Genomic DNA, 14,469 nt, shown 5'->3' on the forward strand with positions numbered 1-14,469 from the left:
TTAGTTCCTATCAACAAGCAATAATAGATTATATATGTTGTAGACTTACACATTTAAGAAGTATTGTTTTCACCTTTTTGTTTTCAGTTCACAAACAGTTGTCAGTTCTTTAGCTAGGGTAATAAAATTAAGCAGCAAGCTAAAATAATTGCAGAAAGATCAAACATACTTGTATAAATTGTGAAATAAAACCCTTCACTTTATACCAACTTTGAGCTTTGGTTACTACAATGTGCAATTGCTGTGAAATATGACAATAAATGTATTGTACTAATGGGACAGACTTCCCCCTGCTGCAAAGAACTCTGTGAAGGGGTCTACCTAGAGCAGAAAAAATTGAGGGGTTCCCTGCAAATTTTCCCCTAAAGGGGAAGTGGTTTTAGATGCTGTTGAATTTGCAGAGGGCAAAGCCTCCTGATCCTGGGGATGACTCATGCCTCTTCTGACTTTCCATCCCCTTGGCAGCACAACTCCAGTAGGAAACATGCTGCTGCTGGCTGGGTCCCTCTACAGCTGTTTATAAGCAGCCATGGATTCCAACAGCACCAACTCCCACTTGGATATCTGTGAGGTAGTAGGGGATGTGGTGCCACTAATTTGCCCCTGCCTTGTCCCCAAATCCCCTACACAGTTGGCACTTCCTCTCCCTTTCTCCAGGTAGTAGGCAATCGATCCTAAGAGTAATACTTTGCATCTCAGGATATTAAAGTGCTTTACAAACAATGAAATAAAGATTAGACATTGCAGATGTTTTCTATGTATTTGGTTTGATTAAATCTCCACATTTTGGATATTTAAACAACTGTATAGGATTGTTTATAGATGAAACTGCTAGCATTTCAATTAAACCATACAAAAACATAAGCATTATTTATGATATAGGAGAGTCTCTGCTATAAAACAAGTGAATAGGAAACAGTAACCCGAGGATTTATGTGCTCTGTGAGTCTGGCAATTAGAATGTGAAGAGCTGCAATTATTTATCCCTTTAATTTGATAAGTACAGCCAGCTTCAGAGTCATGACTAGTGCTATACTACATTTCTACTGGATTAGCAATAGCCTTTTATCAAATGACATCAACAATATTATTAAAATCTATACTAAAAATATAACTCTACCAGAGCGAGAATATGCTGTTATCAATTCAAGTTAATGTATATATCAGTATCAAAGAGCATAAATGCTTTTTTGTTAGAACATATTTTGTGCTTGAGGAGAGTCTAATTCAGACGTAGAGCTCTTGTTGTGTTTCTTTGGGATCATCTTTTCTTGTGTGAGACGTAGAGGCACCTTTGTCCTTAACACAGAGGTTCCTGTTTACTTTGATTTTTTGTGGGTGATGATGGTTTCACATCACAGTAGCTAAAACCATATCCAGAAATAAAGTCCTTCTGAGAGATTTCATCTAAATATGATTCATAAACTCTGACAGTGCTCCACATGTTATTCTTCTCCAGAGATTTATGCAAGAGTTCTTTCATTCTCCTGTTCTCTTTGGAGGTAGATTCCCAAACTATTTCAAGTTCACCTTCCACTTCTCTGAAAGAATGAAAATAAAAAAAGAGGATGCTGATTTCAAATATTCAAATCCAGTTTGTTTAAAAGTTCATTTGTACAGTATATACCTTTAACGTTTAACAAATAGTGTTATTGCATGATACATGACTTCAAGTACCTAAAATGTTTTGATTAAATTGGTCTCCACTGTGTTTAAAAAAACACATTAAGTATTTTAAAAGGTTAGGAAGAGAGGATGTGATTAGAAGCAAAACAGGAGTTCTGGGCTCGTGCATGTGGTTATGGATCCCGCTCAAAGCACTAGCCTGTGATCAAAACAGTTCTTCCTTATTCCTCCACCATTTCTGGGGAACATCATGGGTCAACTTCTCCTGTTACACCAGTGCAACTCCCCATTTAAGTCACTGAGAGTTGTACTTACATAAATGAAAGGAGAATTCAAGCCCATGTCTGTACTTGTACTTGATTTTGCTCCCTCTCTGGACATCTATGTACATGGCACTTGTACTGCAGGGATGTTCAAAGAATCTGCCAGCAAAACTCACTCATACAGTGAGCAGATATTAGCCCCCTTCCTTAGGCATCCAATAGCATCACCTGCAGAGTGCACTTAGCCCTGAGAATAGATCCCAGCTGCTCTTGAGCATCAAGCCACTTCTGACAGTTTCATTGCAAATACTTCTTTTTTTTAAGTTGACTAGTTTTGGGGACAACCTAATCTAATGTTGACATGTTGATAAAATAACCCTTTGAACAAGCCATGATGATTATTTGCCACTTGCTCTAGGATGCGAAGCATGAGAATTCTGGTAGATGGTATCTTTAGACTATCTCCATTACCAAGGAAAGGAACTGACTTCTTCCTGCACTTCACAGAGCTACCTCATTCACACAAAACTACTCTCCAAGCACTCACTGCCTGATTGAATTTGACTCACTTCCCTTCTTGTCACATCTGCTGAGATCACACACACACAGTCTTGTCAGAAGGCAACTGAATGAAAATGGTGGTGATTTGATATCTGTTTGTACCCTAAGCCTCAGGCTTCCTCTGGTCTTGTACAGTGGCTGGCTTTTATAACTGCACTATGCTTTTGGATAGGCTCACAACCTACTATCTCAATAAAAAGCAGGTGACTCTCTTCTATTCCCTGTATACCCATGTGGTCTCAGATTAGTGCATTCTAGATCAGCCTTAAATAAAGGAATATGTTGACATAAACACTGATGCGTGAAAGTCAGAATCCTTGTATTTGAGTGTAGGATTTTTTAAATTTTGTGATAAAGATCTGTGTGACTTCCAGCTGTTATATGGCAATAAAGGTGTTTCAGCGTCATAACATTTAATTGTACTACTCAATTGTGCATCTATCTACATGCTGCCCATATGCTGATATGCAGTGCCATTCTCAGATGTTCTGAATTTTTCTTTTTGGATCAAATGGTCATTTTAAATCTACACCACCTCTCTCTCATACATACACATGCAGCATGTATACACCTTTCACACACATAAGCCTTAAAATCTGGGCTCATTTAAAAACATTTGCCTAATTTTGTGCCTCATTCAGAAGGTAAATATTTTGCTTTGTTTAGACTACAAATTATCCCCTCAGTTCATATTCCAGTATCCATTACTAGACTCTCTACCTTATTCTTGGCTGGACAGAGACTGCACAACCTCAGAAGATAAAGAACCACTTGAGAAAAAGAAAAGGAGAAAAGTATGGTGCTAGTGTTGGTGCAAGAAAAGAGGTTACTCCAGCGCCAGTAATAAAGTAAATTATGGTATGTCTGCTTCACATGAAACAGTGTAGTTCCTTCCACTGTTTCCAAAATGCTGCTGTCAAAATCACCTTTCTCACACTGCACTCTTGAAATCCTTCACTAGCTTTCTCTTTCCTTTCAAACCAAGGCCCTATGCTATCCTTCCCTGCCTATAGCTCACTCCCTTGCTCTGCCACACCTCTCTTCTCATTGCCTCATTTCTATGTTTTTTTTAACTCGTCTGCATTTTCTTCCACTCCATCCTTTGTGTTTGGAACTTCAGAAATGGGTGAAACCATCTTACTGAAAATGACTCTTCTGCTGTGTACATCTGTTATTCAGGCAGGCAGGTATAAAAGAGAAGCTTGCTGACGTTTGTAGGAACTTCACACTACATGCCAAAGATATTCAGGAAGGGCAATAAGACTACAGGGGAAGAGGATCCTGGATGCTTACTACATTCCCAACAGCATTGAACCAGGGCGAGAAAATGCAAAATTTAAGAGTTGGAAGGGATTTGGAGTGCTAGCTGCTTAGAAAGGCAGAATGTTACATCATTTACATGAGAGATTTTAAGAACTAGACAATGTTAAAAACCTTTGTTTTAATAAGATAATGCTGCTTTCCATCTCAAATTAGATAATGAAACCCACTTTCAAAAGCAGAAACCTAAACAGTAACTAGCAGTGCTGAAGAGAACAGTGAAACTGAAACAATTAAGTCTGCATGAGACTTTTTTAAAGAACTGCTTCTGGAAGTACAGTTTGACCTGACCCTATTGGTGAATAAATATACAGAATAGTAGGTGAAGAGAGTGGGTGTCTCTGAGGTACAGCAAAGGAAATTTATTTGAGCATAAGCTTTCGTGAGCTACAGCTCACTTCAAATAAATGTGTTAGTCTCTAAGGTGCCACAAGTACTCCTTTTCTTTTTGCAAATACAGACTAACATGGCTGCTACTCTGAAACCTGAGGTACAGCAGAAGTTCAACAGGACAATTATTGTGTCCTTTATGAGAGAGATTGAGTCCACCTCAGAAAGGAAATAAAATTAGTTTTGTATGGATCATTGCATCAAGACCTTTCTTAGCCTCTCCAGGTAAATGCAGGTATTTACATATGTCCTTGGCCAAATTTCTCTTCACTGTTGTGCAGAAGGCTGTGTGCTAGCTTCTACAGAAACACTGAAATGCAGTCACTGCTAGAGAAAGCCAAGTGTTGTTAAATTTAGTGTGACAGGCCTTATAGTGTAGAAATGTGAAACATTATTCAGGGTGGGGAGAATAGCACATCTTAAACATTTCTGATTTTCTCCCTCAGACCTTTTGTAGCCACTTCGCCCAAAAGTGGCTTAGAATTAAAACTGTGTGTTAAAAAGGGGTTTTATGAATTCATTTTGGTGACAAGTGTTTAAAAAAAAAACTCCTCCTCTGACACTTCCAGTCTCTCTGGAGCACACCCGGAAGCCTTCACTCCTACTGAGGGGATTTCTGGGGAGTAGATGCTGTCCCTATACCACAAAGAGGAATGTAAAACACGCCCTGAAATGCACCTTTTCATATCTCAATTCTTTTGTGAGATTTAGTTTTATCCAAAAAAAAAAAAAAAAAAAAAAAAAGGAAGCGCCCATCAAATGGAAGGTCTTCTGTAGTTTGCTGTATGTCAGGGGTTATAGCAGAATTATATAGCCAAGATACTCTCCTCCTACAATTGCAGAGGTCAAAATTCTAAAGGAACCATCAATAATATTCAAGGCAGATGGAATAGATGTCTTCACAACCGGACTGCCCTCTGCCAAAAAGCCTTTGAATTGTTCCCTGGAGTCCATGGGGAATTTCTGTACAAAAAAAACAAAAACAAAAAAACAAATTTAGCTAACAGTGCCTGCTGATTAGTTGCATCCATTTTTTTCAGTTCCATTTTTTGGGGGCTGACTTGAACCTCCCTTGCCTTGACCTCTCATTGGCAGGCACGACTACAAAGGAATTTTGGGCCAGATGAGCGTAAAACCACTCAAACCCCATGGCAGGCACATGGGAAATGCTTATCAGTGTGTTTGGCTGTGGGAGCCAACAAAACAGGTCTATTCCATAAGGCCTTTGCTGGCTCTGAAAGTGCCTCATTAATTGGGATGCTACCCTTCTCAAGTCTGCACCTTGGGAGAATGTCCAACAGCTTGTGGGTATTCTGTAAAAACTTGGTTTGTATAATGATCACAGAGGCCATTCTTCAAAGCAAATTCTGATTAGGATTTATAAACTTCTGGGACTGTGAGGATGAGCCTGGGACTACTGAGCCCTCTGGGGAGAGCAAGGATAAATTGACTGGAACCAAAGTAGCCTTCAAAGACAGAGCTCATTCCTCCAATAGCTCATCTTGTTGGGCTGGTTGTACAATAGGAAGAGCTTCTAGTTGCTTTTCTGCTACATGAGGTTCTGATGTGGATGGTTCTGGGGACCTTCTGGAACAGGGTGGAGCTCTAGATCTGGAGGATCAAAGAGTCCCCCAAGGGTTTCACATCAGCCAGTATAGCATTGGAGGCCAAAATGTCTCAGGCTGCACTGGCTTCTCCTTGCTGTGTGATTGGTACAAATCCTGGTACCAAGGTTGTCCATCTTAAAGTGGCCTGGATGATTCACTGGACTTTCTGTGGCTTGGAGGGGATTAAGAAGAGCTAGACAAGTCTGACCCAGACTGAGAGGGGCCCTCCGAATAATCATTCAGCATAAGAAGCACCCAACCAGGCAGGGCTACTTGATGACTAAATCTATCCAACTCCCAGCTGGGCAGAGGCAAGGTTGGTACTGGTGGTGGTACTGCAGTTGGTAAGGTGAATGTTTCTCAAGAAGCAGGTTCTGTTGGAGGCAGTGCATAGCCTGATATCAACACCCAGGCTGACAAAGGCCCTAGTACCGGTGCCAATGTTGAAGACTCTCTGAGGACCAATGGAGAGTGCACTTGGGTGCTGGAAGATGCAGATGAGGCAGTCTCCGATTGTTTCCTTTGCCCAGATGCCAGCAACATTCTTTGTCCGGTGCTGAAAAGGTTGAGGGCCTGGGCAGAGACGAAGGTAATAACCGCCCTGCAGACTCCTGCATCAACGGCAAATCAGGGGCAGACAAAATGGTTTTTCACCACTTCATATGCCTGTGCGGTCATAGGCACTAAAAGAGGCATCACTGAAACAGATTGTGTTGGTACCAGGCTCAATAGCCACCATGAAGACGGATGCGCAGTTGATGGTACAGTAGGAGGGGGTTTTTGTCTTGGTAGTGGGAGACATGGGCTAATGCCCCAATTCTACTCTGGGTACCTGGTGAATCTCATTGTTGCTCCAATCTCTTCGAGGTGGAAGATGAACTTCTCTTGGAGCAGGAACAGCTCCTAGCAGTCTTATGGATTTTTTGCAAGGGACCTAGGTGACCAGATTGCAAGAACAAAATATCGGGACACATGGGGGGATGCCCGGCCCCGACTCTGACCCCTGCCGCAAGCCGTGGATCGGTTAGGGGTGCATGGCCCCAGCTCCCACTGCAAGTGGGGGTCTCAGCTGGGGTAGGGGGTTGGGATGCAGGAGGGAGTTCAGGGTGCTGACACCAGGAGGGAGTTTGAGTGCAGGAGGAGGCTCAGGGCTGGGGGTTGGGGTGTTTACCTCAGGCAGCTCCCCGGAAGTGGCGACATCTCCCTCTGGGTCCTAGGCGGAGGAGCGGCTAGGTGGCTGTGCGAGCTGTCTCACCCGCAGGCACTGCCCCCGCAGCTCCCATTGGCTGTGTTTCCTGTCCAATGGGAGCTGTGGAGCAGGCACTCATGGCAGGGGCAGCATTCAGAACCCCCCTGGCCATCCTTGCACCTAGGACCCAGCGGGAGATGTCGCCACTTCTGGGGAGGTGCACCGAGCCAAGTAGGGAGCCTGCCAGCCCCGTCCCAACTGGACACCCGGGAACTGTACGATATTGGGACAAATGGCATCCTGATCATACGTCGGTCGGGACGCGGAACAAAGTTAAATATTGGGACAGTCCTTATTTTATCAGGAAGTCTAGTCACCCTAGAGGGACTCTACAAGAGAAAGATTGACCTCTCCTTCTGCATGAAGAGGAGTGCAAGTCCAAAGGCCTGTTCAAACTCTCCGCCATAGTAACAGTTGACTATGCATGGACAGAATGATCTGGTGCCAGTGCTGAGGTAAGCCTCTGGCCTGTTCGAGGAGGTGCAGCTTGAGGTGTAGATCCCTGGAAACTTGAGTATGTTTCTTGAAGGGGTGGCAAATGCAACTCCTCTCCTTGATGTGTCCTTCCCCAAGATGCAGCAAACAATGTGTGTAGGGATCGCTTTAGGAATAGATACCTCACACAAAGATCAGTGATTGAAGTCCGGAGAGTGCTGCATGCTCCTGGAGCGTACCACCGCCAACTACACTAACAAATAAACTAGAAATAAAACCTGAAAACAATAAAGGAAACCTGTCTAAAGGATACTAACTGCTAACTATTTACAGAGTTAAATAAGCTAAGATCTAGCTATGTCGCAGAGAAAAGTGTGAGGAGAACCACTCACGGAGTTCCAACTCAGGCTGTGAGTGGTTGTCCATCCCTGGAGGTCAAGGATGATCTCTTTCACAGGTTTTATTTTTTATTGATCCTTTGGTGACTGAGGAGTCCAATCGCTGAGCCACAGGCTCATTGGAGGATGTTGCAGGTGGAGTTGGAAGTCTGGTTTGGGCCACAATTGCTGAATGACAGTTGGCTGTCCTATTCTGGCATTTTTCTGCAACCAGGGCAAGGCGATTTTCCTCAAAAATGTATGTTCCCTCTCTGAGGAGTCTGCCAGTTATCCCTGTCCCGGGCTACTGTCTCCCAGTGTGTGGTGTCAACACCATATCTCTTGATTTTTATCTTGAGGATGTCTTTAAAGCGTTTCTTTTGGCCTTCCCATTTCCTTTCTTCTTTGGTGAGAAGGGCATACAGCAGTTGTTTTGGTATGCGTACATCAAGCATGCGCACACAGTGCCCATGCCACCTCAGCTGGTGCTGAATAATCAGGGCCTCAACGCTGAAGATGTTGGCCTTTGTGAGGATACTGGCATTAGTGTGGCAATCCTCCTACTTTATGTTGAGGATCTTCCAAAGAAAGTGTTGGTGTTCCAGGTTTTTCAGGTGTTTTCTTTAGGTCACCCAAGTCTCACAGGCATAGAACAGAGTTGGGATTACCACCGCTTTATAAACTAAAAGTCTAGTATGTGTTCTGATTATGTGATTGTTGAACACACAGCGCAACTGTCTGCCAAAGGCAAGGCTGGGACAGAGGATTCTGTGCTGAATCTCGACATCTATGTCTGCCCTCTGTGAGAGATGGCTGCCAAGATAGGCAAAGTATTCTACATTTTCCAGTTCTTCTTTGTCAGTGTAGATCTTCCTTGCTGGGTGGGATGATTGACCAAGAGCTGGCTGGTGGAGAATTTTTGTTTTGTTGATGTTTAGAGCCCTAGGCTTTTGTAAGCTTCAGAGAAGCAATTAAGGGCTATTTGTAGATCCTCCTTTTTGCAACTACAGCACAATCATCTGCATACTGGAGTCTGGTTATTGTTGCCGATATTACTTTATTTCTGGCATGGAGACGAGAAAGGTTGAAGAGGTTGCTGTCAGTCCGATATTGGATGCCAGTGCCCTGTGGTAGACGGTCTTGGGTTAACATTTTCATAGTTGCTAAGAAAATGGAGAAGAGGATGGGTGCCAGTACACAGCCTTGTTTTATGCTAGTTTGGATGATGAAGGGCTCAGAGGTAGAGCCACTGCACAGGAAGGAGACAGTCATCCGGTCATGGAGGAGTCTTACAATGGTAATAAATTCGCTTTCACAAGATTTTCCACCAGGGTGGATTTGATTTAAATCATGATTTAAATCACTCGTCAGGAAGACTCGATTTAATCATGGATTTCTACATAAAAGTGCATTCTTATTGGTTGTTACAACCTTAATAGATATTCTTCACAACTCTGAGATAGATGAGACCCAAACTGGGTCTCTTTTACAGCCTGCTGCCATTATCCAATGAAGTTGAGCTGTAGCTCACGAAAGCTTATGCTCAAATAAATTTGTTAGTCTCTAAGGTGCTACAAGTACTCCTTTTCTTTTTTGCATTACAGGTTTTCCCTTCGAGTGAGAGAATGGTATGGTAGATCTCAAATCAATGAAGGCTACACTCAGAAAGACCTCAAGGCTTCTGGAATGTGCTGCTCAAACAGCTTCACTTTTGTTTCTACTGCCTGTCTCTCCCTTCTCACATTTATCTCAAGACTTCTTGTCCAGATCTATTCCACCCCCAACAATCTTCTATTCATTGAACTTTTTGAAACTTTGCACTTTTAGAGAGGATTGACTCTGTGTACACAAATTTGCAGAGGGAAAATAGGATTATTTCTCACCTCTATATATTTATTATTTATGTATTTTAAAACATTTTTGCTTTTAACAAGCATGTTATCTCTGGAGACATAAATCCACAGCTTGAAAACTGCAAAACTAAGCATCTCTGATGGTATCTTCGAGACTTAGCACTGAGTCCCATTGGGTAGATAGAAAGATTAACCTAAAAATCTATACAGAAGACCCTGGAACCCCACAAGATTGGGTCCCTAATCCATGAACTATTGGAATTCATTTACAAAACTTTTCTTAAACATTACATGAATATATTGTTGCATACTATAGAATTAGAATTTATAATCCCTATTGCATGAGATCTTTGAGCTAAAATGTATCTTAATTAAAACTATCTTGAGATGAGTTTTTTCCTCAAAAAGCATTTTATCAAAAAAATCTGATGTAAATAAAAAAAATCTGATTTAAAAAAAATTTTTTTTTTAAATCATTGATTTTTATCCACCCTGTTTTTCACAGAGCCTCACAATTGACAGAGTCAAAGTCTTTGATCAGATTGATACAGGCCATTGCAGCTCCTGTTGTTCTTGACAATTTTCCTGGATCTGCCTGCAAAAATCATGTCAGTGGTGCATTGTGTTGGTCTGAAGCCATACGGGGACTCTGGAAATACTTCCTCTGCAAGGGTGTCTGGCTTGCTATTGCCCTTTTCAGTCACAGGAATCTGGATTTAATCACAGCAAGACCACCACAGTCCTCATCAATCTCCAAGGAGAACACAGAACTTGGCGGCTATAATGGGGGATCTTTTAATCCCTGGATTCCATTAAAAGTCCCTGTTTTCTCTTCTTTTTACACCATTCCTTCCCCATCTTTTCCATGTAATGCTCCTACTTCACAGGGACCCGTTGCATCCCTCCAGAAGGAATTTCTTTAGGTCCTGCACTGACATTAGCATCCTGTTTTGACATTGTCTGTAAAGGCCCTTAGTTTAGTAGATTTCCTCTCAAAGACCTGTGCTAAACATCATTCTGTCTTGCGTGCCAGCTATTCATTTTGGTCAAGAGTTAATAACTCTACATCTAAAATTAGCATTTTTAAAGTGGACATACATCCAGCAGTGAATAAATATCCCACTTCTAAACATGACTGTACAAGATAATAATCTTCTGTTTGTTTCTCATTAACAAATGATTGCCTAACTTATTAAAGATGAAAATGCAATTAAAATCACAACTACGCTAAAGAGTGATGAGATTGAATACCCTAATTTCTGCTACCAAAAAGTGTGACTACTAAGATGTTTTAGGAGAATGAACCCAATGGAAGGAGAGCAGAGGCAAGTTCAGTGATTTTCCCAAAATTGAACCTCCATTAATCTCAGATCCTAATTCAGCCTTCCAGTTCAGTGAGTTAGCTATCTCAGTCCACTCTGTAGTATATAAGCATCCACATCACAAAGACCAATCCCACAATAAGAACACTTCATGGTAATTTCATCTGAAAACCCAAGGCAAAAGACTATATGGGCCCTTTCCCTTGATTATATAGGATTGTAAAGTTTTGTATTGCTGCACCTTTTCTGAGGATAAACAGAGGAAATTTAGTCAAGATTTTCAGGCTCGTACTTTAATGTGCAAAACGGCCATGACGTTTCTTCAGAAAGTGTAACAGCTGTGACAAATTACTATGTACTGTACCACTGCAGAGGATTTATATGATATAATATGGTGTGACCTAGAAAAATCATAGAGGAAGGAAAAGCAGTGTTCAGAAACATAAATAAGATGTGATAGCATTTACAAACCCGATTTCTTACCCTGCAGCTATATTCACAACTTAGATTACATATTTCAGATATAACATTTAATTTAAAGAAAGATGTGTGAAACTATATTCTTCATAAACCTGCTCTATAAACAATAATAGCATCAAATGAATATCACATATGTTAAGTGGGAAAATCACACCAAATTCTTCTGAGCTTTGTGGTGCAAAAGGTTACTGTGAATTTGCAATATTTTTGCAAGAAGGCTGTAAAAGTTAAGAAATATTGCGAATAGGAATTATCTCAAAGAAAGAGAATCCTAAATATCAGTTTGAAAGAACATGGAATTTGTACATCCTTCCTTTTAGAAGCTATCAAAATGTCTTTAGTAAACATAAATAATTTTTGTTTGTTTTTTGGGAAAAACTCTCTTCCCAGGTTGTTTCCAGTGATCACTTTCTTGTAAATGTTAGGACAAACTGAGGAAGCAGACAAGGCAAAGAAGAGATAAATGTTGAATGTTAAAAAGTTAGCAGACCCAGCAGTGTACTAAGAGTTTCCACTGCAGCTCAGCTACTCCAACATGTGATGAGAGCCTCCGGGAAAAATTGATGTACATTATGCTTCAGGAAACAACTTAGGTAAAAAGAAGGCAGCCTGAAGAATTATAAATAACTGATGACACTTGGAATGGAACTGCAAAAATGGAAAGACTACTACTGGACTAGTGACACTTGGCTCATGGAAAAGAAAAACAAAGTTACAAATACAACAACAAGATAAAACCAGATATATGGAACGTCTGTAATTAATTTCTAAACATTCTAAGAGAATTACAAGAATTAAATATGCAGTGTTGCTATAGCTTTCTTGGTTCCAGGATATTAGACCAAGAAGGTGGGTGAGGTAATATCTTTTGTTGGACCAACTTCTGTTGGTGAGAGAGAGAAGATTTTGAGCTAATAGAGCTCTTCTTCAGGTCTGGAAAAAGTACTCGGGCTATGTCTACACTAGCACTTTTGTCAAAACTTATGTCGCTGAAGGGTGTAAAAAGATACACCCAAACTGACATAAGTTACCTGAGTAAAAGCGCCGGTGTGGACAGTGTTATGTTGCTCTCCTCTGGACATAACTGCTGCTGTTTGTTGGGAGTGATTTAATTATGCCTACAGGAGAACGCTCTCCTATCAGCATAGATTGGCTACATGGGAGACCTTACAGCAGTGCAACTGCAGCAGTATAGCTACGCTGCTGTAACGTCTCTAGTTTAGACAGTCATAGCCCAGTTTGCACAGATGTTGGTCGTTTCATACATCCATCCCACAAGATTTTACAATATTAAGTTAACCATCTGCATCCTTGTCCTTGCTATGCAGACCTAGCACATTAGCAGAAGTATTCTAAATCCTAGGAATCATATCCTACTATTCCTTGTTGTATGTAGTATGTGTAATTGCCTAGTACTTTAATATAAAATATCACTATTTAGTAATCTCAGTGTCAATTTCAAGCTCCCAACTTTGTTTCAGTTAGAGACATAACATCTTCCCTGCCAAAGTTGATAAACTGAGGAACTTCACTCAGTTACTCCTTCCACAACCACGCATTAGATGAGAACTGTTAATCTGTACCAGGCTAGGCTGGGTTCAAACTGGCTACTTAGGTGAAAAAGTTCTATCTCATTAGCAATGCCCTGAGACATTCAGTTCCTGTTTTCCATTTAGGGATTGGGAGGAAGAGTGTCATGTGACCTATAGGGAAGCTGGCTGCTTGACTATTGGTCTCCACAACCTAATGCACTAACCGTCAATTAAGGCCTCTCAAGTAGTTAAACCATAACTTTCTGTCAGAAATTTACTAATTAGATGAGGGGGGACCTTTTAGTTGTGTTGTTATGGATCCTGCTGGGAAAAACAGAAATGCCAAAAGACCCAAGCCTGAGTCTCCAAAGAAAAGTAAGGCTCAGAAAATCCATCGGTCTCACAGATAGCAGCTATGAAGGACTTTCAAACTACCAAGTTTCATCTTTTATCTCAAGATATACATGAGCTCTCTAAAGATGTGGTGGAAGTCAAGGCTTATTTGACCTATTTAGATAACTATGCAAAACTGCCATTGAACTGAAGGAGAATGCTTCCATAAGCCATGGACTAACCAGTCTTGAGGGAAAACAAGATCTTGAAAACAGATGACACAGGAGTTGTTTGTGGTTAGTGAGGGTCCCTGAAGGGTTGGAAGGAAAAAAACTTGATTAGCTTTCTCCAGAACACACACTCTGAGGTACTGGAATTGGATCCCGGCTTGCCTTCCCTGGAGATTGAAAGGGCTCATTGAGTGGCAGAGGCCAGAAGGAGAGAGAACAGTAATCCTAGACCCATCACCTTTAAAATGCTATGGTTTAATGACAAAGTTAAGAGGATATCTGCTGGTAGGAAAAAAGGAGTTCAAGTACAGGGATTTTAAATTGGTTATAGGGTATAATCAGTACTGTTAGACATGATATTTACTATAATATTTCAATATACTGATACCCAGCATGTGTATATCTATAGTCATAGTAACTATATTACCATTATCTCCTTATTTCTACTTATATTTATATCTATATTTATAAGTATTTAACATAAGAACCTAATAACTTCAGAATGGTCATACTAGGTCAGACCAATGGTCCATCTAGTCCAGTAGCCCGTCTTCTGACAGTAGCCAGTGCCAGATGCTTCAGTGGGAATGAAAAGGCAATTTATTAATTCATCCCCTGTCATCCAGTCCCAGCTTCTAGCAGTCAGAGATTTAGGTTTATTTAATATATACATTATGGTAATGTACAAGTAAGTAGTTATGAATGTTATTTGTGACTACCTGTTATCACTTTATATGGGCAATTGTATATTTATTTGTATGCTTCTACCCATTGTTAAGGTTTGTACATTTATAATATGAATATGGTAATAATATTATTCGTATTTATTTATTCTCACACATTATCCTTTGTCACTTCATTTACCTTTTTTCATTATTCTATAGATATATT

General features: G+C 40.8%; 1 protein-coding gene across 2 annotated transcripts in view; it reads right to left on the reverse strand.

Annotated features, from left to right (window-relative positions):
* Positions 1-449: 449 nt before the first annotated feature.
* The window catches only part of CEP89 (centrosomal protein 89), a 131,477-nt gene continuing 117,457 nt past the window's right edge, over positions 450-14,469 (reverse strand). Inside the window, exon 20 of one of the 2 annotated variants that reach the window (XM_074968723.1) lies at positions 450-1,541. In XM_074968723.1, the coding sequence (XP_074824824.1) occupies positions 1,301-1,541 (241 nt within the window). In that variant the 3' untranslated portion in view covers positions 450-1,300. The remainder of the gene's footprint in view (positions 1,542-14,469) is intronic. The other variant, XM_074968724.1, reaches the window with a different exon arrangement.

This window comes from Natator depressus, chromosome 12 (genome assembly GCF_965152275.1).
Source record: "Natator depressus isolate rNatDep1 chromosome 12, rNatDep2.hap1, whole genome shotgun sequence".
Classification (NCBI taxonomy): domain Eukaryota; kingdom Metazoa; phylum Chordata; order Testudines; family Cheloniidae; genus Natator; species Natator depressus.